Source organism: Garra rufa, chromosome 3, assembly GCF_049309525.1.
Source record: "Garra rufa chromosome 3, GarRuf1.0, whole genome shotgun sequence".
Lineage (NCBI taxonomy): Eukaryota > Metazoa > Chordata > Actinopteri > Cypriniformes > Cyprinidae > Garra > Garra rufa.
This window is the reverse complement of record NC_133363.1, coordinates 61,316,700-61,339,986: the sequence shown is the minus strand read 5'-3', so window position 1 is coordinate 61,339,986 and position 23,287 is coordinate 61,316,700. Positions and strand designations below refer to the sequence as shown.

The window sequence follows — 23,287 nt, the reverse complement described above, 5'->3', positions numbered from 1 at the left end:
ATTTTTTATTTAGTACTGACCTGAATACGATGTTTCACATAAAAGATGTTTACATATAGTCCACAAGAGAAAACAATAGTTGAATTTAGAAAAATAACCCTGTTCAAAGGTTTACATACACTTGATTCTTAATACTGTGTTGTTACCTGAATGATCCACAGCTGTGTTTTTTTGTTTAGTGATAGTTGTTCATGAGTCCCTTGTTTGTCCTGAACTGTTAAACTGCCTGATGTTCTTCAGAAAAATACTTCAGGTCCCACAAATTCTTTGGTTTTTCAGCATTTTTGTGTATTTGAACCTTTTCCAACAATGATTGAATGATTTAGAGATCCATCTTTTCACACTGAGGACAACTGAGAGACTCATATGCAACTATTACAGAAGGTTCAAACACTCACTGATGCTCCAGAAGGAGAAACAATGCATTAAGAGCTGGAGGGTGAAAACTTTTGAACAGAATGGAGATGTGTACGTTTTTCTTATTTTGCCTAAATATCATTTTTTTTTTTTTCATTTAGTACTGCCCTTCACAAACTACAGAAGATACAAGTTTCCCAGAAGACAAATTAACCTGATCTTCAAATTCAAAAAGTTTTCACCCCCTGACTCTTAATGCATTGTGTTTCATTCTGGAGCATCAGTGAGCGTTTGAACCTTCTGTAATAGTTGCATATGAGTCTCTTAGTTGTCCTCAGTGTCAAAAGATGGATCTCAAAATCATACAGTCATTGTTGGAAAGGGTTCAAATAAACAAAAATGCTGGAAAACTAAAGAACATGTGGGACCTGACGGATTTTTCTGAAGAACAGCAGGCAGTTTAACTGTTCAGGACAAACAAGAGACTCATGAACAACTATCACTAAACAAAAACAAAAAAAACACAGCTGTGGATCATTCAGGTAACAACACAGTATTAAAAATCAAGCATATGTAAATTTTTCTAAATTCAACTTTTTTTTGTTTGTTTGTTTGTTTACTGTATATAAACATCTTTCATGTGAAATATCTTATTCAGGTCAGTACTAAATAAAAAACAACATGAATTTTGTATGGTATCTCCTATTTTGCTCAAATAATTAACATTTTGACGATTCCGCAAGGTGTATGTAAACTTTTGACTTCAACTGTATCTAAGCAATATGTATACCTTTACAGTAAAATATAATTAAAATGATGCTTATGTTTATAAGGGAATGATTCGCCTTGTAATTTACAGGTAAAAATATAATGCAGAACATCTAGAGTAAAATATGGTTAATTAAATTTATGTATATGTATATATATATATAAGATCAGAATTTCACCTTTTTTGTTCTACAGAAAACAGTCATGTGATGACATGACAGTGAGTAACTTATGATAACATTTAAATGTATTATTAAATTATGCCTGTAAATGCTGATTTCTGTATTATTTGAACACAGTCATTTAGTTGATGGTTCTCCAGATGGTTCTCCAGAGTCTCTTAGCTTCAAAAATAATTTCATTTATTTCAAAATTGCAAACAACAGACAAATGAAAACAAGACGGCCCCGTTCTTCGTGTGACTTCGGTGAGTATGGGTGTGGAAATGAAACGTGACGGAAAAATGTAGGCACATAAAAAGCTGAGGGACTCCGTTTGGGAAATGAAATGTACAGAAAGTTGATATGTGTTCAAATCCACAGCGTATTTCAGTGTAAGCAGCATTAATACTCCATAACATATCAGTTCATCTATGGTCATCCAGACTACATCATTATATCCCTGTGTAAAATAGACCTAAATCCTCATTTTACAACATAAAAACAACTAAATGCACAGGTCTACAGTATATTCGGCTATAAACAAAAGCAGCAAGTTACTTTTATCTTTCATTTTCAGTGTGTCTCTTTCTGGACTGTTTTGTGGTTTTGACAGATGTTTCGTAGTGCTATGAAAGGCCTGGCTTGATGATTTAGGCTAGACTTTGAATAGAAAATTTGCATAATATGTCCTTATATGCGACATGTCTCACAATTTGTGCCACCTGAGTATTAGAATGATTGAAAAAGCCAATAAACCTAACGAGATTTGGCACATGCCTTTCAAAAGGTCCAGTCTTATAATTGTAGCTCCTCTTTGGTCAAAGACAGACCAAATGAGAAAAAGGAAGTAAGGGAGTGTCTTTTTAGATTTCTTGCAATTTTAAAAACAGCAGATCGAGCTGATTTCTCAGTCTTTCCTTTAAGTGCATGTGTAAGCAGCAGTCCTCTGCCCTCCAGACGCTTTAGAGGGCAGGTTGCAAGCGTTCTTCACGACTCGAACTCGCTGTCGCTGCTGACGGAGATGTCCGGCGTGGAGGCCCCGGTCCCCCGTGGCCCCGTGCCCGAGCTGCAGTCGCTGTTTTCCCCCGGGCTCCTGGGACGATGCGGTGAGGAGCCCTGGAGGTGCGTGTTGTGCTCCGAGGAACATTCTGGAGAGCTTCCAGAGGCAAGGAGAGACGAATCTTGCTGCATTCTGGGGGGAAAAAATGAGGTAGAAGAATATTTACTCTATGCTTGAGATGCAAATCAACATAAATGCATTTGAAGCTCTTAAGGTGCGTTCACACCGGACGCGAATGAAGCGGCAAGCGCGAGTGATTTACATGTTAAGTCAATGCAAAGACGCGAATAGCCATCCTGCGGCGCGAAACGCGCGAATGAGGCGGCGCGAAACGCGCGAATAGCGCGAATGGCGCGAATGGCGCGGCGCATTGAGCGTTTCAAGCGATTGCCGCGCCATTCGCGCGAATCGCGCGAAACGCGCGAGTTCAAAAATCTGAACTTCGGCGGAATTCCGCGCCGCGGTAACCAATCAGGAGCTTGCTCTAGTAGTGACGGAGGCAGAAATCTGAAACAACAATGGCGGACAAAATCACCGTTGCTGTCTGTGGTTCCTCGGAGCTGTACGATACATCTTTGGACTTTTGTAGAAACAGGAATAAAAGGGATCTTGCTAGGAATAAAGTGAGTGAAGAGGTCGGACAATCTGGTTAGTTTTAAAAAACGCTCTTTACTCAATTTAACCTACATATACATACATATTGAGACTACAAGCAAGCTAAAGCTGGCAAATTGAGCTCATTCACCTATTTTACAACTACTTTCCCGCTGACGAGTGGCAGAAGCCCCTCCCTTGACGCGAATTCGCGTCTGTTGTGAAGAAAATGTCACGCGCGAATGACGCGAATTTTACCGCGCGAATGGCGCGAGTAAACTCAAATGTTCAAGCGTTCAACTACGCGCGAATAGCGCGTTTTTTCCGCGCAAGTCGCGTCCGGTGTGAACGCACCATTAAGGTGCGTTCACACCGGACGCGAATGAAGCGGCAAGCGCGAGTGATTTACATGTTAAGTCAATGCAAAGACGCGAATAGCCATCCTGCGGCGCGAAACGCGCGAATGGCGCGGCGCGCATTGAGCGTTTCAAGCGATTGCCGCGCCATTCGCGCGAGTTCAAAAATCTGAACTTTGGCGAAAATCCGCGCCGCGGTAACCAATCAGGAGCTTGCTCTAGTAGTGACGGAGGCAGAAATCCGAAACAACAATGGCGGACAAAATCACCGTTGCTGTCTGTGGTTCCTCGGAGCTGTACGATACATCTTTGGATTTTTGTAGAAACAGGAATAAAAGGGATCTTGCTAGGAAGAAAGTGAGTGAAGAGGTCGGACAATCTGGTTAGTTTTAAAAAACGCTCTTTACTCAATTTGACCTACATATACATACATATTGAGACTACAAGCAAGCTAAAGCTGGCAAATTGAGCTCATTCACCTATTTTACAACTACTTTCCCGCTTACGAGTGGCAGAAGCCCCTCCCTTGACGCGAATTCGTGTCTGTTGTGAAGAAAATGTCACGCGCGAATGACGCGAATTTTAACGCGCGAATGGCGCGAGTAAACTCAAATGTTCAAGCGTTCAACTACGAGCGAATAGCGCGTTTTTTCCGCGCAAGTCGCGTCCGGTGTGAACGCACCATTACACGCTTAAATATAAAGGTTACAACACTGCAAAAAATGCTTTAATTACTTGGGGGTTTTTTTGTCTTGTTTTTCAGCCAAAATTCAGAAAAAACAAGTCAAAATTAGGTGAGTTTTTGCTTAGAACGAGCAAAATAATCTGCCAATGGGGTAAGAAAAATAATCTTGTTTTCTGTTCTTTTTCTTGCTGCATTGGCAGATTACTTTGCCCGTTCTAAGCAAAAACTCACTTTATTTTGAGCTGTTTTTTCCGAAAACAACAAAATAATTTTTACTCGTCTAGAAAATCCTTCTTGATTTAAGATTTTTTGGATATTTTGGCTGGAAACAAAACAAAATATCTAAGTAAGAAAAGCAGAAAAGCATTTTTTTGCAGTGAAAAGAAGTTTTTTTTTTTTTTTTTCTCACAAAAACATTTTAAAAACCATTTAAAAAATGTAATCTTTTAAAAAAATCTAAAGAACCTTTTGTGGAATAGGATGCAATATCAATGCCAAAAAAAAAAAAATACATATAACGCATGCACATATAACTCATGCACTTTATTTGAACTCTTTTGAAGCTATACAGTAGCTTAGTGTTTTATTATCATCATTATTTTATATGAGCTGTTTGTGTTAGCTTCAGTTGGTAACAATTCACAATAAGGTTTTATTTTGTTATGTTTAGTAAACTATATTAGTTAACATGAACAATACTTATAACATTTGTTAATCTTAGTTAATATTAAGTTCAACATTTGTTAATTCATTATTAAAATCACAAGTTGTATCTGCTAACATTAGTTAATCCGCTGTGAACTGACATGATATTATCTAACATTAAGGTTAATGATGCTGTTCATACTTGATGTTAGTTAATGCATTAACTAATGTTAACAGATGAGACCTTATTGTAATTGCATTTTATTTATAGGTTGTTTATTGAACTTTTGAATTAGCTTTTTTTGTATGTTTATATATTTCAATACATTTTACATTTTTTGTATATATTTCTATATAGCTTTTTTCTACTTTCAGTTGAAGATTTAGTAATTTTTATATTTAAACCTAAAACTTGTCGCAACATTTTAATTTAAAATTTAATTTAGTTGTAAAATTTATTTTAAATAAAAATGATTAATTATTATTTAATATTTAATTATTTTAATTAAGAGCTGCAAAACAATTAGTCGCGATTAATCGATTCAAAATTAAGTTCATGTTTGCATACTATATGTGACCCTGGACCACAAAACCAGTCATAAGGTTAAATTTGACAAAACTGAGATTTATACATCATATGAAAGCTCAATAAATAAGCTTTCTATTGATGTATGTTTGTTAGGATAGGACAATATTTGACTGAGATACATCTATTTGAAATCAGGAATCTGAGGATGCAAAAAAATCAAAAAGACTGAGAAAATCACCTTTAAAGTTGTCCAAATTAGGTTCTTAACAATGCATATTACAAATCAAAAATTACATTTTGATATGTTTACAGTAGGAATTTTACAAAAAATCTTCATGGAACATGAACTTTACTTAATTTCTTAATGATTTTTGGCATAAAAGAAAAATCTAAAATTTTGACCCATGCAATGTATTTTTGGCTATTGCTACAAATATACCCCAGCGACTTAAGACTGGTTTTGTGGTCCAGGGTCACATATGTGTGTGTACTGTGTATAAATTAAAAAAATATATGTATTGTATGTATTTGTATGTAAACACTTGTATATAATTTATATTATATATAAATATTTTACATGTATATATTAAGGAAAAATATGTTGAATTTATATGTATGTGTGTGTATTTATATAGTATGCAAACATAAGCTTTTATTTTGAATCGATTAATCGCGACTAATGCTTTTGCAGCTTTAATTTTAATATTTCAATATTTTTTGTTTAAATTTTTCCATCTTTTTAAAATATTTTATTAGGTTTAAGTTTTATTTCAGTTAACAAAAATAACACTGAATGAGCAATGAAATACAAATTGGCTTGTATTACTCAGGACAAGTATTAACACAATTCTCAATGCATCAGTTTGCCTCGTTTTTTTGTTTCTCAGCACTTCATTTTTCCGGTGTAGCTGTGGTACAGTATGCTCATTTGTGTACCTGTTTTTAGCCGATGCCGCTCTGTCCCGCTGTCGTCTGTTTTTAAACCAGTTGCCCACCTGAGTGGGTGTGAGACCGGTGGCCTGAGCCAGATGACGCTTTCTGGAGGGGTTTGGATAGGGATCCTGCAGGTACCATTCCCTCAGGAGACTACGGGTTCGCTCCTGAAAACATGAAACCAAGACCATTGTCAATTTGTCCAAAACAAAAAAACACTACCATTTAAAAGTTTGAGGTTGGCAAGATTTGATTAATATTTTGAAAGTCCCTTCTGCTTACCAAGGTAAAAACAGTGAAATATCATTAGAATTAAAAATTTTAGTTTTCTATTTGAACGTTTTTTTCAAATATAATTTATTCCTGTGATGTGAAGCAGAATTTTCAGCATCATTACTCAAGTCTTCACACTGTAAAACGTTTTCACCAGATTCAACCTAAAGTTCAGCAGCTGCCTTAAAATTTTAAGTTAAATCAGCTTAAAACTGCAAGTCATTTTACCTTATTACGCTAAAAATGAGTTGATTTAACTGGAGTTGAAGTGACTTATTTTTAGAAGCTGCCTTAAATTTGTAAGTTAAATCAACTTAAGTTTTTAAGTTGAAACTGGTGAAAATATGCTGATTTGCAGCTCAAGAAACATTTTTGATTATTATCAATGTTATAAACAGTTGTGCTGCTTCACATTTACTTCATACTTTACATTTATTCCGTGATGATAAATAAAAAGTTCAAAAGAACAGCATTTATAAATGTTTTTATTGTCACTTCTGATCAATTTAAAGCATCCTTGCAGAATTATTTTCCACGTAGTAGACTGAGCACATTCAATTAAATTCATCTTAATTTTTTCACCTAATTTCTACAATTCGATTTTTTGTTGTAATTGAAATCCAGGAAGAATGATTCTTCTATTTTGCTTAACACTCCCATTTTTGAAGAGTCTTCAAATTTACGTTTTTATAATTCATGAACGAAAACATTTTTTAATACGATTTTGATGTACATTTTTAAAATGGTTTTCAAAGGATGAATTTTGAGATTTTACGTTTTTAACTGATATGTGACCCTGGACCACAAAACCAGTCTTAAGTCGCTGGGGTATATTTGTAGCAATAGCCAAAAATACATTGTATGGGTCAAAATTATTGATTTTTCTTTTATGCCAAAAATCATTAGGAAATTGAGTAAAGATCATGTTCCATGAAGATTTTTTGCAAAATTCCTACTATAAATATATCAAAATGTAATTTTTTATTAGTAATATGCATTGTTAAGAACTTAATTTGGAGAACTTTAAAGTTGATTTTCTCAGTATTTCGATTTTTTTGCACCCTCAGATTCCAGATTTTCAAATAGATGTATCTCAGCCAAATATTGTCCTATCCTAACAAACCATATATCAATAGAAAGCTTATTTATTGAACTTTCATATGATGCATACATCTCAGTTTTGTAAAATTTAACCTTATGACTGGTTTTGTGGTCCAGGGTCACATATATCATTTCTTATGATTTCTAAAGCGTTTTAGAGAAAAAGGCAACAAAGTCTTTTGTGACAAAGGTCACAACTCCTGTTATGAAGGAAATTTTTAATAAAATTTTACATTTTTAAATTTTAAATAATTTGTAACACAAATTTTTAAAATATCTATTTAGGAGCCAACGATATATACGTTTTTCATGATTAGGTTAGGATTTATTTGCAAAATGTTGAAGTAAAAAGGGTAAAGTATTTGCTTTATTGTGTGCATCTTCAGAAATAAACTATAAAGGCCTTTTTGGCAAAGCTCAACGCCAGAGTCACTGTTGGAAGAGTCCTTTAAAAAGCTCAAGACGGATAACAGCGTTATATCTTATTAAAGCACTTTAAAAATAATCAGTCTGCAGGGTAGGATGTATTTATAGATGGCTATAACCTGGAGAAACATTGTTATCTGGGTGCTAAAGCGGATCCGTCTCTTTACACTACACAAACTGCTTTTAATCAAGGCAGAAAACAACTGTACTTTATATGCATTGTTTAGTCGTCTTCATGCAATAGTCGATATTCTATCATAACGTCCTTGGAAATGCAAGCTAAGAAGAGCAAGAGTTGTTAGGCCTAAAGCACTGCTCTGGGGTCAGGCCTTCTGGTTTGTGTGTCAAGGCTTTAGCGATCAGATATCTTATCTCATTTACCGTCTGCTTCGATGATTACGCTTCATTTCCTGCATTTCCACACCTTTGTGAAGTGAACCACTTCATAATCCACTTTCCGTTTCAATTCACATTCGGCCAGTCTGCAAAAACAATCACGGGCTCTGGGAAATCGTTACGAGGGCTTTGCAAAGCAGTTTAGCTGCGAGTTAATCTGGCCACTAGTGTCTGGAACGGGGTGAAAAGGTAGAAAGTCATCATGCGGAATGAGAGCTTAAATGCCACAGGTGGTCCTCGGCTCAAGAGGCTTAAGAAGCGGCGGCGGCGGTGGCGTCTCAATGCTCTGAGAGAGCCTGCAGGAGCAGCATTGAGACGCTCCGCATGCTGTCATAGCGGCTGAAGATTAATGCCGTGTTTGCATTGTTGCGTGGAGAATGTAGTGTAATTAAGTCACTATTTGTTTGCACTGTGACTGTTTAAATACACTTTAAAAGTGAAAATGTAGCTATTCCTGCTTGTCAGACATTATATTTTTGCCTGGAATTAAGCAAGTTAATGTAGAGTTCATTTTAGTACACAAACCTGATTTCGCATGCACTTTGCTAACAAATGTGTGGATTTCTCTTACTTGCATTTCCAGCATGATTTGGTTTTGTTTTTTTAGATTTTTTTAGTCATTGAGTTACATTGTCAAAAACAATATTTAAAAAACACAAAGATTATCGGAGTTAGTTTTACAAGAAATTGCATGTTTAATTCAATGTTACTTGGTGTTTTTTCTAATTAACTGTGAAATGTACTCGCAATTTAAGGTGAAACTGTAAATAAAACGGATTATTGGAGTTCGTTTTACAAGAAAACATGATTTCAGTCTTTCTACTTCAGAATTTCATGTTTATTTCAGTGTTACTTGTGGTTTCTTTCTAATTAATTGTAAAAATGAATAGCAATGTAAGGTTTAACTTTAAATGAAAGATTATTGAAATTAGGTTCACAAGAAAATACAATTTCAGTAATTTTACTTCAAAATGTCATGTTTATTTCAATGTTATTTGCTAATTAATTGTGAAATTTACTAGCAAATTAGGTTAAAACTGTAAATAATACCGATTACTGGAGTTTGTTTGACAAGAAAACAAAATTATTATTTTTTTTTTTACTTTAAAATGTCATGTTTATTTCAATGTTACTTGGTGTTTCTTTGTAATAAATAGTAACATTTACTAGCAGTTTAAGGTAAAATGTAAAATAAAACAGATTATTGGAGTTTGTTTTACAAGAAAACATGATTTCAGTCTTTCTACTTCAGAATTTCATGTTTATTTCAGTGTTACTTGTGGTTTCTTTCTAATTAATTGTAAAAATGAATAGCAATGTAAGGTTTAACTTTAAATGAAAGATTATTGAAATTAGGTTCACAAGAAAATACAATTTCAGTAATTTTACTTCAAAATTTCATGTTTATTTCAATGTTATTTGCTATTTATTTCTAATTAATTGTGAAATTTACTAGCAAATTAGGTTAAAACTGTAAATAATACAGATTACTGGAGTTTGTTTGACAAGAAAACAAAATTATTATTTTTTTTTTTACTTTAAAATGTCATGTTTATTTCAATGTTATTTGCTATTTATTTCTAATTAATTGTGAAATATACTAGGAATTTGAGGTGAAACTGTAAATAATATAGATTACTGGAGTTTGTTTGACAAGAAAACAATTTTTTTTTTTTTTTTTTACTTTAAAATGTCATGTTTATTTCAATGTTACTTGGTGTTTCTTTGTAATAAATAGTAACATTTACTAGCAGTAAAATGTAAAATAAAACAGATTATTGGAGTTTGTTTTACAAGAAAACACTATTTAAGTCTTTCTACTTTAAAATTTCATGTTTATTTCAATGTTATTTGCTATTTATTTCTAATTAATTGTGAAATTCACTAGCAAATTAGGTTAAAACTGTAAATAATACAGATTACTGGAGTTTGTTTGACAAGAAAACAAACTCTTTTTTTTACTTTAAAATGTCATGTTTATTTCAATGTTACTTGGTGCTTCTTTGTAATAAATAGTAACATTTACTAGCAGTTTAAGGTAAAATGTAAAATAAAACATTATTGGAGTTTGTTTTGCAAGAAAACACTATTACAGTCTTTCTACTTCAGAATTTCATGTTTATTTCAGTGTTACTTGCTGTTTATTTCTAATTAATTGTGAAATTTACTAGGAATTTGAGGTAAAACTGTAAATGAAAAAAGATTATTGGAGCTCGTTTTCCAAGAAAATACTATTTCAGTCTTTCTACTTTAAAATTTCATGTTTATTTCAATGTTACTTGCTGTTTATTTCTAATTAATTGTGAAATTCACTAGCAAATTAGGTTAAAACTGTAAATAATACAGATTACTGGAGTTTGTTTGACAAGAAAACAAACTCTTTTTTTTACTTTAAAATGTCATGTTTATTTCAATGTTACTTGGTGCTTCTTTGTAATAAATAGTAACATTTACTAGCAGTTTAAGGTAAAATGTAAAATAAAACATTATTGGAGTTTGTTTTGCAAGAAAACACTATTACAGTCTTTCTACTTCAGAATTTCATGTTTATTTCAGTGTTACTTGCTGTTTATTTCTAATTAATTGTGAAATTTACTAGGAATTTGAGGTAAAACTGTAAATGAAAAAAGATTATTGGAGCTCGTTTTCCAAGAAAATACTATTTCAGTCTTTCTACTTTAAAATTTCATGTTTATTTCAATGTTACTTGCTGTTTATTTCTAATTAATTGTGAAATTTACTAGGAATTTGAGGTAAAACTGTTAGATTCAAATGTTCAAATAAATGTTTGATTCAATCTTACTTGCTGTTTCTTTCTAATTAATTGTAAAATTTACTAGCAAATTTAAGTTTACACTCTCAATAATGCAGATTATTGGAGTTAGTTTTACAAGAAAACATGATTTGAGTCTCTTTACTTCAAAATGTCATGTTTATTTCAATGTTACTTGCTGTTTTTTTCTTTTTTTTAGTAGCAATTTGAGAGATAAAACTGTAAATAAACTGATTATTGGAGTTAGTTTTACATGAAAACATTTTTAAGTCATTTTACTGGCAATTGTTCATGTTTAATTCAAAGTTACACGCATTTTTTTCTATTTAATAGTGAAATTTAGGGTAAAACTGTAAAACTGATTATTGGAGTTTGTTTTACAAGAGAACACTGTTTTAGTCTTCCTTCTTCAGACTTTTATTTCAATGTTACTTGCTGTTTTTTCTAATTAACTGAAATTTACTAGCAATTTGAGGTAAAACTTTAAATAAAACTTATTTCGTTTTACAAGAAAACACTATTTCAGTCTTTCTACTTCAGAATTTCATCTTTATTTCAATGTCACGCAGTTTCTTTGTAATAAATAGTGAAATGTACTCGTAATTTAAGGTAAAATGTAAAATAAAACTGATTATTGGAGTTCGTTTTACAAGAAAACACTATTTCAGTATTTCTACTTTAAAATGTCATGTTTATTTCAATGTTACTTGGTGCTTCTTTGTAATAAATAGTAACATTTACTAGCAGTTTAAGGTAAAATGTAAAATAAAACAGATTATTGGAGTTTGTTTTACAAGAAAACATGATTTCAGTCTTTCTACTTCAGAATTTCATGTTTATTTCATTGTTACTTGCTGTTTATTTCTAATTAATTGTGAAATTTACTAGCAAATTAGGTTAAAACTGTAAATGAAAAAAGATTATTGGAGCTCGTTTTCCAAGAAAATACTATTTCAGTCTTTCTACTTTAAAATTTCATGTTTATTTCAATGTTAGTTGCTATTTATTTCTAATTAATTGTGAAATTCACTAGCAAATTAGGTTAAAACTGTAAATAATACAGATTACTGGAGTTTGTTTGACAAGAAAACAAAATTTATTTATTTTTTACTTTAAAATGTCATGTTTATTTCAATGTTACTTGGTGTTTCTTTGTAATAAATAGTAACATTTACTAGCAGTTTAAGGTAAAATGTTAAATAAAACAGATTATTGGAGTTTGTTTTACAAGAAAACACTATTTCAGTCTTTCTACTTTAAAATTTCATGTTTATTTCAATGTTACTTGCTGTTTATTTCTAATTAATTGTGAAATTTACAAGGAATTTGAGATAAAACTGTTTAATTCAAATGTTCAAATACATGTTTAATTCAATCTTACTTGCTGTTTCTTTCTAATTAATTGTACAATTTACTAGCAATTTAAGTTTACACTCTCAATAATGCAGATTATTGGAGTTTGTTTTACAAGAAAACATGATTTGAGTCTCTTTACTTCAAAATGTCATGTTTATTTCAATGTTACTTGCTGTTTTTTTCTTTTTTTTAGTAGCAATTTGAGGTAAAACTGTAAATAAACTGATTATTGGAGTTAGTTTAACAAGAAAACATTTTTAAAGTCATTTTACTGGCAATTGTTCATGTTTAATTCAAAGTTACACGCGGTTTCTTTCTATTTAATAGTGAAATTTAGGGTAAAACTGTAAAACAGATTATTGGAGTTTGTTTTACAAGAGAACACTGTTTTAGTCTTCCTTCTTCAGACTTTTATTTCAATGTTACTTGCTGTTTTTTCTAATTAACTGAAATTTACTAGCAATTTGAGGTAAAACTTTAAATAAAACTTATTTCGTTTTACAAGAAAACACTATTTCAGTCTTTCTACTTCAGAATTTCATCTTTATTTCAATGTCACGCAGTTTCTTTGTAATAAATAGTGAAATGTACTCGTAATTTAAGGTAAAATGTAAAATAAAACTGATTATTGGAGTTCGTTTTACAAGAAAACACTATTTCAGTCATTTTACTTCAGAATTTCATCTTTATTTCAATGTTACTTGCTGTTTCTTTTTTTGTTAATTGTGAAATTTACTGGCAATTTAAGGTAAAATGTAAAAGAACGCAGATTATTTGAGTTCATTTTAAAAGAAAATACTATTTCAGTTTTTCTACTTTGAAATGTCATGTTTATTTCAATGCTGCTTGCCATTTCTTTTGAATTAATAGTGAAACTGTAAATAAAACAAACTACTGGATTTTGTTTCACAAGAAAACACTATTTCAGTCTTTCTACTTGCTTGATGTTTCTTTCTAATTAATTGTGAAATTTACTAGCGATTTAAGGTAAAACTGCGAATAAAACAGATTAATACTATTTCAACCATTTTACTTCAACATTTCATGGTTAATTCAATCTTAATTGCTGTTTCTTTCTAATGAATAACTGTCAGCATTCCGTTTAAAAGCTTTTCTAAATATTAATTTAAAATGAGTGGGTTAAATGTTTGGCTATCCTCAAATAAAAAGGTACAAAATCTGGTGCTGTACTTTTAAAAATACCTTTTTTTACCCCTAAAGTGTGCATGTTAGTACCTTAAAAGTACATTTTAGTTACCAAAGTATGCATATTCCTAGCTGAATTGTTCATATTAGTACTTTTTAAAAATTACCCCTGACACAAATGCTGTACCTTTTTATCTGGGAGTTTACAGTTAAGTTTTGAGCATTTCCCCTGTGTCTCACCTTAAAGCAGTGCGTCTTCTGCTCGCCGTCCCAGATGGTCCGAGGAAGGGGGAACTTCTTCCGGATGCGGTACTTCTCCACCGGTCCCAGGGGTCTCCCCCTCAGGCGCTCCGCCTCGCGGTAGTGCGCGTCCAGCCACAGGTCCTGGAGCTTAGCGTGGGACTCCCTCGTAAAGCGGTGACTCTGGAGGATCTGATAGAGAGCCTCGAAGTTCCCTCCGTGGAAGGCGACGAGAGCGCGGGCGCGCATCACCGACTCGTGGCGATTGAGGAGCTCTCCGGCGGAACCGGGCACAGCGGCGGGCAGCGACCAGAGGAAGCGACCCAAGCGCTCGATATCTCCAGTCTCCTCCAGATTCTCGCAGACTCGAGCCACCTGCTCAGGTGTGAACATCGGCAGTGGAAACATGGCTAGGTTTGTCTAGTTTGCGCGTCTGTTTATATCACCATCGCGCGTCTTTCTACTTCGCAAACACTCTTGACTGATTCGAGGATACACCAGTTATATAATGCGCCTCTAACCCGACTGATTTCTCGGTAGGATCTGGGTGGGTTCGCGGTGCTTCTTGTAAAGAAGGAGCGGCAGAAGTCAAGCCTATTTATAGAGAGATTCAATTAGGGTCTTTGTGCTTGTTTTGAGAGGGATTATACGCCTCGGTCTTTAGCCACTTAGCGGGGGGTTGCTGCTCGCGGAGGAACTGACGGGATGATCGGGTTGTTTGACTAACTGAGGAGCACATTAACTGTCAGGATGGCCGACACAGACTTATTTCATTCTGCTGGAGGCAGTCAGTGAAAACAGTTCTGGTTTATAGCACCTGATAGAGTTTTTATCTGTGAATAAGATGAACAATATAAACTACACTCTTAAAAATGAAGGTTTTGTTGGTGTTGATGGTTCCATGAACATCCATTGAACTTTTCCATTCCACAAAAGGTTCTTTTAGATTATTTAAGAGTTCTAAATATTATGAAAAATTATTTTTCTGTTTAATGAAAGCTTCACTGAAAAAAAAATCATTGGTAAGTGGTTGCAATCAATTTATTTTTAGCTACATTTAAAGAAACATTTTTTTTACTCAAATGCAGCTAAAATAAATTGATTGCAACCACTTACCTTAAAAAAATTAGTAAATTCAATGAATCTCTTTTTTTTTATTCTTTAAGGAACCAAAAACGGTTCTTATATTACATTGCTGCCACTTCTGAAACTATTTTAAGTATAGTAATGAAATGTGACCCTGAACCACAAAAGCAGTCTTAAGTCGCTGGGGTATGTTTGTAGCACTAGCCAAAAATACATTGTATGGGTCAAAATGATTGATTTTTCTTTTAATGCCAAAAATCATTAGGATATTAAGTAAAAATCATGTTCCGTGAAGATATTACATTGCCTGCCGTAAATATATAAAAACTTAATTTTTCATTAGTAATAGCATTGCTAAGAATTCATTTGGACAACTTTAAAGGTGATATTCTCAATAATTTGCTTTTTTTTTTTCACCCTAAGATTCCAGAATTTCAAATAGTTGCATTATATCCTAACAAACCATACATCAATGAAAAGCCAATTTATTCAGCTTTTAGATGCTCCAGAAGGATACATATTATGCATAATGCATTAAGAGTTAACTTTTGGAATTTGAATTTAAGGGTAAATTTAACTTATTTTGTCATCTGGTAAACATGTAAGTATCTTCTGTAGAGCAGTACTAAATAAAATAAAAATATGATATTCAGCCAAAATAAGAAAAATGTACACAGCTTCGTTCTGTTCAAAAGTTTTCACCCCTGGCTCTTAATGCATTGTTTTCTCTTCTGAAGCATCAGCGTTTGAACCTTCTGTAATAGTTGCATATGAGTCCCTCAGTTGTCCTCAGAGTGAAAAGATGATCTCAAAATCATACAGTCATTGTTGGAAAGGGTTCAAATACACAAAAATGCTGGAAAACCAAAAAATGTGTTAACTGTTCAGGATAAACACTATCACTAAACGAAACAAAAAAAACCTGATCATCAGGTAACAGCACGGTATTGAGATTCAAGCGTATGTAGACTTTTGAACAGGGTTGTTTTTATAAATCCTATTATTTTCTCTTGTGGACTATACGTAAACACTGTTCATGTCAAATATCATATTCAGGTCAGTAAATAAAAAATAACCTCTTATTTTGGTCAAATAATTAACATTTTGCAGATTCTGCAAAGTGTATGTAAACTTTGGACTTTATTTTTGGAATTATTCTATTATTTTCAGTACCACTTTTCACTGCTGGAAAAAAAAAACTATATAATAATACGTTTTAGTAATAATAGGACTTTTGAGTATTCTCATTCTAGTATTATTAACATCCTGTAAAAGTGTATTAGCAGTGACGAGTGGTGATTTATCCCAGTTAACAGATGTTAATGGACTAACAAAGGCTTTTGTGCTTCATGACAACAAACACTCATAACTTTCCGAATACACAAATCCCTCCATAATGACAGATCAATGTAGATCTAGACAGATCAGATAAAAGCCTGCAAATCTTAACCTTCACCTGACTGCAACCTTTATTGACCAGTCCGTATGAAGATTTAACATGGTTTGCCCCGAGAGAACGATTAAGACGACTCATTTTAAGCCGTATGCAGTCTGCACTCGCTCAGTCAGAAACAATACTGTAAGCTTGTCCCTGAACAGAAAGACGCAATGTTTCAATTAGAACATAAAAACTCTGATTTTGAATTTGAATTTTGAATTTTGAATTTGAAAAAGTTCAGAAATGCATCAGGTATTATGGACTTTAAAAACCCAGAACGGTTATTCTAAGAAACCGGTGCTTTTCCAGTTTAAAATAGTGTAACTTTAATTGCTAAAGCTTTATTTTTTTACGAGCGAAACGCTCAGGCTGGCATATTTCAGCAGGACGGGTATAGTTGCCCATTTGTTTAACCAATTTGTGGACAGATGCTTATGCTAAAGCGGATTAATAGTAAAATTGTCTTGTGTGGGCCTGATTAATGCCCAGAAGATCTGGAGAGGGGATATTATTGTAATAAGGTGGCCTAAGGTGGTGTTGGGCATCAGGCGCTCAGAGCTACTCCAGGGTCACAGAGGAGACGGTATAACCGCGTCCAGATTAATTAAGGAGGTATTAGTCAGTCGGGATTGTGGTGGATTCTGAAGCGATTTAGGCAACATGCATCTCAAAACGTCTCCTCGGACCGGCATGTGATAGCGATTTCCATGGCCTAAGCGCCTCGCTCCGATCAAATCCCAATTAAAGGCGGTACGACAACACCGAGGGCCTTTGGTCCATTACCTTCTGACTGCATGAGCCCATTTATCACATACAGCGACTGATCAACTCAAACCGCATATATGTGACCCTGGAGCACAAAAGCAGTCTTAAGTAGCACAATAGACGAAAATACACTGTATGGGTCAAAAGAGCCAAAAATCATTAGGATATGAAGTAAAGATCATGTTCCATGAAGATATTTTGTAAATTTCCTACTGTAAATATATCAAAACTTAATTTATGATTAGTAATATGCATTGCTAAGAACTTCATTTGGGCCACTTTAAAGGCTATTTTCTCAATATTTTGATTTTTTTGCACCCTCAGATTTCATATTTTACATTAAGTTTCCACTCATTTTCATCATCCAAGCAGCAAGCTTAATGGTTACAAAGATAGACAGAATATGAATAATATATATATATATATAAAGAATATTTATCAATATATTTTATCATATGTTTAGTATGTTTTATATAATACATTTATTGTTAAATATGTTATTTTTAATATAAATTTTTTTTAATTCTTTTATTTTTTAAATATAAATTGTTATATTTTTATTTTATTACATTTTTAATAATCTAAAATAACCTTTTGTCACTACAAAGAACCTTTTGTGGAATAGGACAGAATTTAGTTTCATCAACATTCAATTAAAAACTTTGAGGACATTTCTTCATTTCCATTTTTGGCACAGTTCAGCATTTTGTCTGTGCAAAATAACATTTTTATAATAATTTAGATTTATTAATTAGGTTTCTACTCATTTTCACCAACAAGGCAACATGTTTAAAGGGTTACAAAGATAGACCGAATATGAATAATATTTATAAAGAATATTTATAAATATATTTTATAATATGTTTAGTACGTTTTATGTACTAAATTTATTGTTAAATATTTGTTATTTTTAATATAAATGATTTATTATTTTTATTCCTATATTTAATAATCTTTTTAAATTAAATTTCTACTCATTTTCACCAACAAGGTAGCAGGTTTTGTTATAAAAATAGACAGAATATTAAGAATATTTATAAAGAATATTTATAAATATATTTTATAACATGTTTAGTATGTTTTATATACTAAATGTATTGTTAAATATTTGTTTTTGGTTTTTTTATCTTTTATTTTTTAAATATAATTTGTTATATTTTTATTTTAATAATGATTTATAATCTAAAAGAACCTTTTCCCACTACAAAGAACCTTTTGTGAAATAGAAAAGCAGAGAACAGATTTTAGTTTGATTAAAATTCAATCAAAAAACTTTGAGGACATTTTTCCCAATTCCATTTTTTGGCACAGTTTAGCATTTTGTCTGTGCAAAATACAATTTTTATAATAATTTCGATTTTTAAATTAAGTTTCTACTCATTTTCACCAACAAGGCAACAGGTTTTAAGGTGTACAGCGATAGACAGAATTTGAATAATATTTATAGAGTATATTTAATATATATTTTATAATTTTTTAATATAAAATTAAAATTATTGTTAAATATTTGTTATTTTTAATTAAAATAAGTTTATTCATTATTATTAATTAATTTACTTTTTTAAATATAAATTGTTAGATTCTTATTTTACCAAGTGACTAGTCTGTAATCAACCAAAAATGATAGATATCTTATTTTTAAAGAAAAAATGCTTGCATAGTGTATGTGTACAACTTGTAAATGAACAAAATTATCTTGCATGTTAATAAAAGCCATCATATCTTCATACTAGCAAACCTTTTTGACATAGATATGACAGGTCAGTACTAAATAAAAAATAACATGAATTTAGTATTTTGGTAACATAATTAACATTTTGCAGATTCTGCAAGGTGTATGTAAACTTTTGACTTCTATATTATATATAATAATTAATATTAATATTAAATGAGGTGCTTTCCCCAATTCCATTTTAACAAATTATATAATTATAATTAAATAGAGAGAAACAGAGAGATTTTTTTAGTGTAAGATAAAATAATAATAATAATTGTTGTTGTTATTATGATTATTGTACTCATTTTACAAATGATACTAAATCAAATTAAAACATTAAAGTGATCAAATTAACCGCAAAAGACAGAAGGGGAGAAATGAGCTCAGTGAAGATCATTTTCTCTATTAATCTGACTCTCAGACACTGCTTTCAACACACACACTCACGCAAACACGTCCAATCTGTTTTAACACTTTAAGAACAGACTGACTCCAAATCTGCTTAACCCTTCCCAAGCTTCTAGAAGAGGATGAATCATAAGATGAAGATGGGATGAATGTGTGTGTCTCACTTATTGACTTATGGATCGATATTTCAGTCAGTGAATGAGAACAGATCAGAGGAAAACACTTTCTTAATTGGCTTGTAATCCAAACATGGTTTTCATTTTACTCAGTTTCATTTTTATTATTGTTTTTCAAAAAATCGTTCAATATGCAAAACCTTTAAAAATACATTTAAAGTAATAAACAAAATGAAAAGTAAAACATTTTGACTGTTTCAGAAACAGAAATGTTCAAGTTAATTGATCCAAAAGTTCTAAAAGTGTTAATGTTTTTCAAAAGTTCTAAAAGTGTAAATTAATGTTTTTCAAAATTATTTTTTAAATATTTAAAATAAAAGGAAATATTTTAATTGAATATTCCAAAATTACATGCAAATATAGAATGTTGAATTATCATAAATTAATAATGCTGTATAGCTGCCATTTCTTTTTTCAATGCAATCCAACCAGACCAAACAGATTAAAAATGACAAAATCAATCAAATGCTAATTGTATGCACAATATGCTTATTAATTACACAGTCTTTGTCTATAAAGGTTATGATCGGATGAGTCGAGATCACATATGAAGTGTCTCTTCACATTATTTCCAGTCTTTGCCATGGAACCCCACTTGGCATAATTAATTAGGCTTAAATTGGGCTCCTTCTGCTGAAATGAGCTGTTAACATGGCCAGCGGGCAGAAGCCGCGGGTGGGATGGAGTATTACCGCGGGCCTAGAAATCCACACAAACACACTTAACAAGTAAATGGGTGGAGAACTAATTAGTGTTATCTGCTTATCATGGAGCACCTCATTTACCCAAGACAAGAGCGACACACAATCACAAAAATGTGCTTAAGGGCTGAAACACACACACTAATACCCTATTGCAAACAGCTAATTACCAACTCGTTTGCAAATCAATGCCACGCTGTTGCCCTATCCCCTCCTCCCCTCCACGCAAAATACACAAAATAAACAGCCGCTCCACTTCCCTGTGAGTCGTTGTGGAGTGGAGGAGAAAAGATAAACTGTTTTCCAATCAGCAGAATAGGAAGAGTACAAACACACACACAAATAAACACACACACGTTTGTTTCTCTATCATGGTGCAGACTTTCTTTTGACTTGTGGTGTTTTTTTTTATTGTATTATATTAATAAAGATATTTTAGAGCATTGAGCTCATTTAACTATTTTAACTAGTTGCAATTTTAGGGGTTCAAGCACGTAGCACTGAAACCCTATTGTAATTGTTTGATTGGTCACGGATCAGCGATCTCCACGCAAAAATGATCATGCAGACCAAACCGTAAGTCATAGAGACTTGAAACTTGGAGGGATGGTAGTACTCACACCATCTACAACGTGACCAAAGCCCGCCCCAATCGGCCTGACGGGGGCACTACAACGGTCAAAAGTATGAAATCGCTCATAACTCATAAAAATTCACGCCTCAGATTTGATCGTGAGCCTGGTGAAATTTTCAGGTATTACGCGTTTTTTGGAAAACCTACTTTTGCAAACTTGTCCTAGGTTTTACACCTGAACAAATCAGTGTAGAAAGATTCCCTTGAGAGTGAATATCAATAATTATCAAAAGAAAGTTAAACTTTCAACTCACCATCGCAAATGGACGCCAAAACATCCGAAAGGGGCAGGGCGTTTAGTTTTAGTAAAATGCCTACACTGCAAAAAATGCTTTTCTTACTTAGATTTTTTGTCTTGTTTACAGCAAAAATATCTAATATTTTTTTTTTAATCTAGACAGATTTTCTAGACAAGTAAAAATTATTGTATTGTTTTCAGAAAAAATAAGTCAAAATTAAGTGGGTTAAGAAAAATAATTTAGTTGTCTGCTTGAAATCATATTATTTTGCTTACCCCATTGGCAGATTATTTTGCTTGTTTTAAGCAAAAACTCACTTAATTTTGACTTAGTTTTTCTGAAAACAAGACTTACTTGTCTAGAAAATCCTTCTACATTTAGGAATTTTTAGATATTTTTGCTGTAAACAAGACTAAGTAAGAAAAGCATTTTTTTCAGTGTATTACTCCTGAACGGAATGAAATATCTTTGCCAAACTCAGAACACTTAAAGGGATAGTTCACCCAAAAATGAAAATTTGATGTTTATCTGCTTACCCCCAATGCATCCAAGATGTAGGTGACTTTGTTTCCTCAGAAAAACACAAACGAAGATTTTTAATGAAAACCGGTGCAGCCTGCCAGCCTTATCATGGACGTGGATGGGCACCAAACCTTTAAAAGTAAACAAAAACATGTACAGACAAATCCAAATTACACCCTGCGGCTCGTGACGATACATTGATGTCCTAAGACACGAAACGATCGGTTTTTGCGAGAAACTGAACAGTATTTATATCATTTTTTACCTTTGATACACAGCCACGTCCATCTGTCATGAGCACGAGTTTGGCATCAGTCACGTCACATGTGCACGCGCTCTGGCGTAGAATACGCAAACGCCGTAAGGGGAAATCAGTGAAAAGTCCCGGATGAGTTTGCGCAAGCAAACGTAATCTTTTAGCTTTAAATCGGTTTAAACAATCAGGATACGCGCAAGTAATTACCATTTTGAATAGCCACTATACCCACAATCTCTGTGCACTGTGGAAACAATGAGTGTCGTATACATGCGACAGATCGCTTCCGGCGTTTGCGTATTCTACGACAGAGCGCGTGCACATGTGACGTGACTGATGCCAAACTCATGCTCAGGACAGATGGACGTAGCTGTGTATCAAAGGTAAAAAATGATATAAATACTGTTCAGTTTCTCACAAAAACCGATCGTTTCGTGTCTTAGGACATCAATGTATCGTCACGAGCCGCAGGGTGTAATTTGGATTTGTCTGTACATGTTTTTGTTTACTTTTAAAGGTTTGGTGCCCATCCACGTCCATGATAAGGCTGGCAGACTGCACCGGTTTTCATTAAAAATCTTCGTTTGTGTTTTTCTGAGGAAACAAAATCACCTACATCTTGGATGCCCTGGGGGTAAGCAGATAAACATCAAATTTTCATTTTTGGGTGAACTATCCCTTTAAGTAAGAGCTCATTCTGAGGTTGCAGGGAAAATTGCGGAACTTGACCACTTGGTGGGGCTATAAGAGGGATAAAAAACAAAACAAAAAAATGGCTAAACCTGTGCAACCATTTGTCCTATCAGCATGAAAATCGCTGTGTAGGCTCTTGGTCCGAAGTGCCTATTGGCTGACGAAGTTTGAGCACCTGTTAGACAAGGTTAACGGCGGCCAATTGGATCGAAACTTGTTGGGCCTGTTTGACTCACGGCCCCAAAAGTCTGAGAGAAACTTTAAAGAAATTAGCCACTGGGGGCGATTTTTCGAGGCTGTAAACAATTGCACGCCTTGCAGTGTTTCACACATACATATATACAAGTTTCTATAAGAACATTTGCGTATCTCAAAAAACGTGGCCGCCATTGGCTGACGAAGTTTGAGCACCTAGACAAGGTTAACAGAGGCCAATTGGAACGAAACTCAGTATTTAAGTTTATTTAATAGTTTATTAATTAGATAAAAGCTGATTTATCTAATTTAACTAGTTGTATTTTTAAGGGGTTCAAGCTCGTAGCACTGAAACCCTATTGTAATTGTTAGAATGGTCACGGATCCGCGATCGCCGTGTAAGACTGATCGTGCAGACCAAACCGTAAGTTGTAAAGACTTGAAACTTGGAGGGATGGTAGTACTCACACCGCCAACAATGTGATCAAGGCTCGCCCCAATCGGCCTGACGGGGGTGCTACAGCAAACAAAAGTACGAACTCTTAAACCGTCAGTCAAAGGCTCAAGTGTTCTATGATGTTGGTGACATTCTCGGTATTCTGCATTTTTTTTTTTTTACTTCTGTTGTGAACTAGTCTGCAATCAGAACCAAACCAGT

At 33.1% G+C, this 23,287-nt stretch overlaps 1 protein-coding gene across 1 annotated transcript; it reads right to left on the bottom strand.

Annotated features, from left to right (window-relative positions):
* Positions 1–1,465: 1,465 nt before the first annotated feature.
* Positions 1,466–14,344, bottom strand: six7 (SIX homeobox 7). Its single transcript, XM_073837421.1, has 3 exons — positions 13,800–14,344; positions 6,092–6,255; positions 1,466–2,478 (listed from the first exon to the last, which is right to left on the bottom strand). The coding sequence occupies exons 1-3, from the start codon at positions 14,205–14,207 to the stop codon at positions 2,274–2,276; spliced, it is 777 nt and encodes a 258-aa protein (XP_073693522.1). The 5' UTR covers positions 14,208–14,344; the 3' UTR covers positions 1,466–2,273.
* Between the last annotated feature and the right edge of the window lie 8,943 nt (positions 14,345–23,287).

Coding starts and splice junctions, on each gene's coding strand:
- six7 (XM_073837421.1), bottom strand. CDS start 14,207: ATGTTTCCACTGCCGATGTTCACACCTGAGCAGGTGGCTCGAGTCTGC. Junction 6,256..13,799: donor AGAAGACGCACTGCTTTAAG/GTGAGACACAGG, acceptor TCATGTTTTCAG/GAGCGAACCCGTAGTCTCCT. Junction 2,479..6,091: donor GCGGCATCGGCTAAAAACAG/GTACACAAATGA, acceptor TTTTCCCCCCAG/AATGCAGCAAGATTCGTCTC.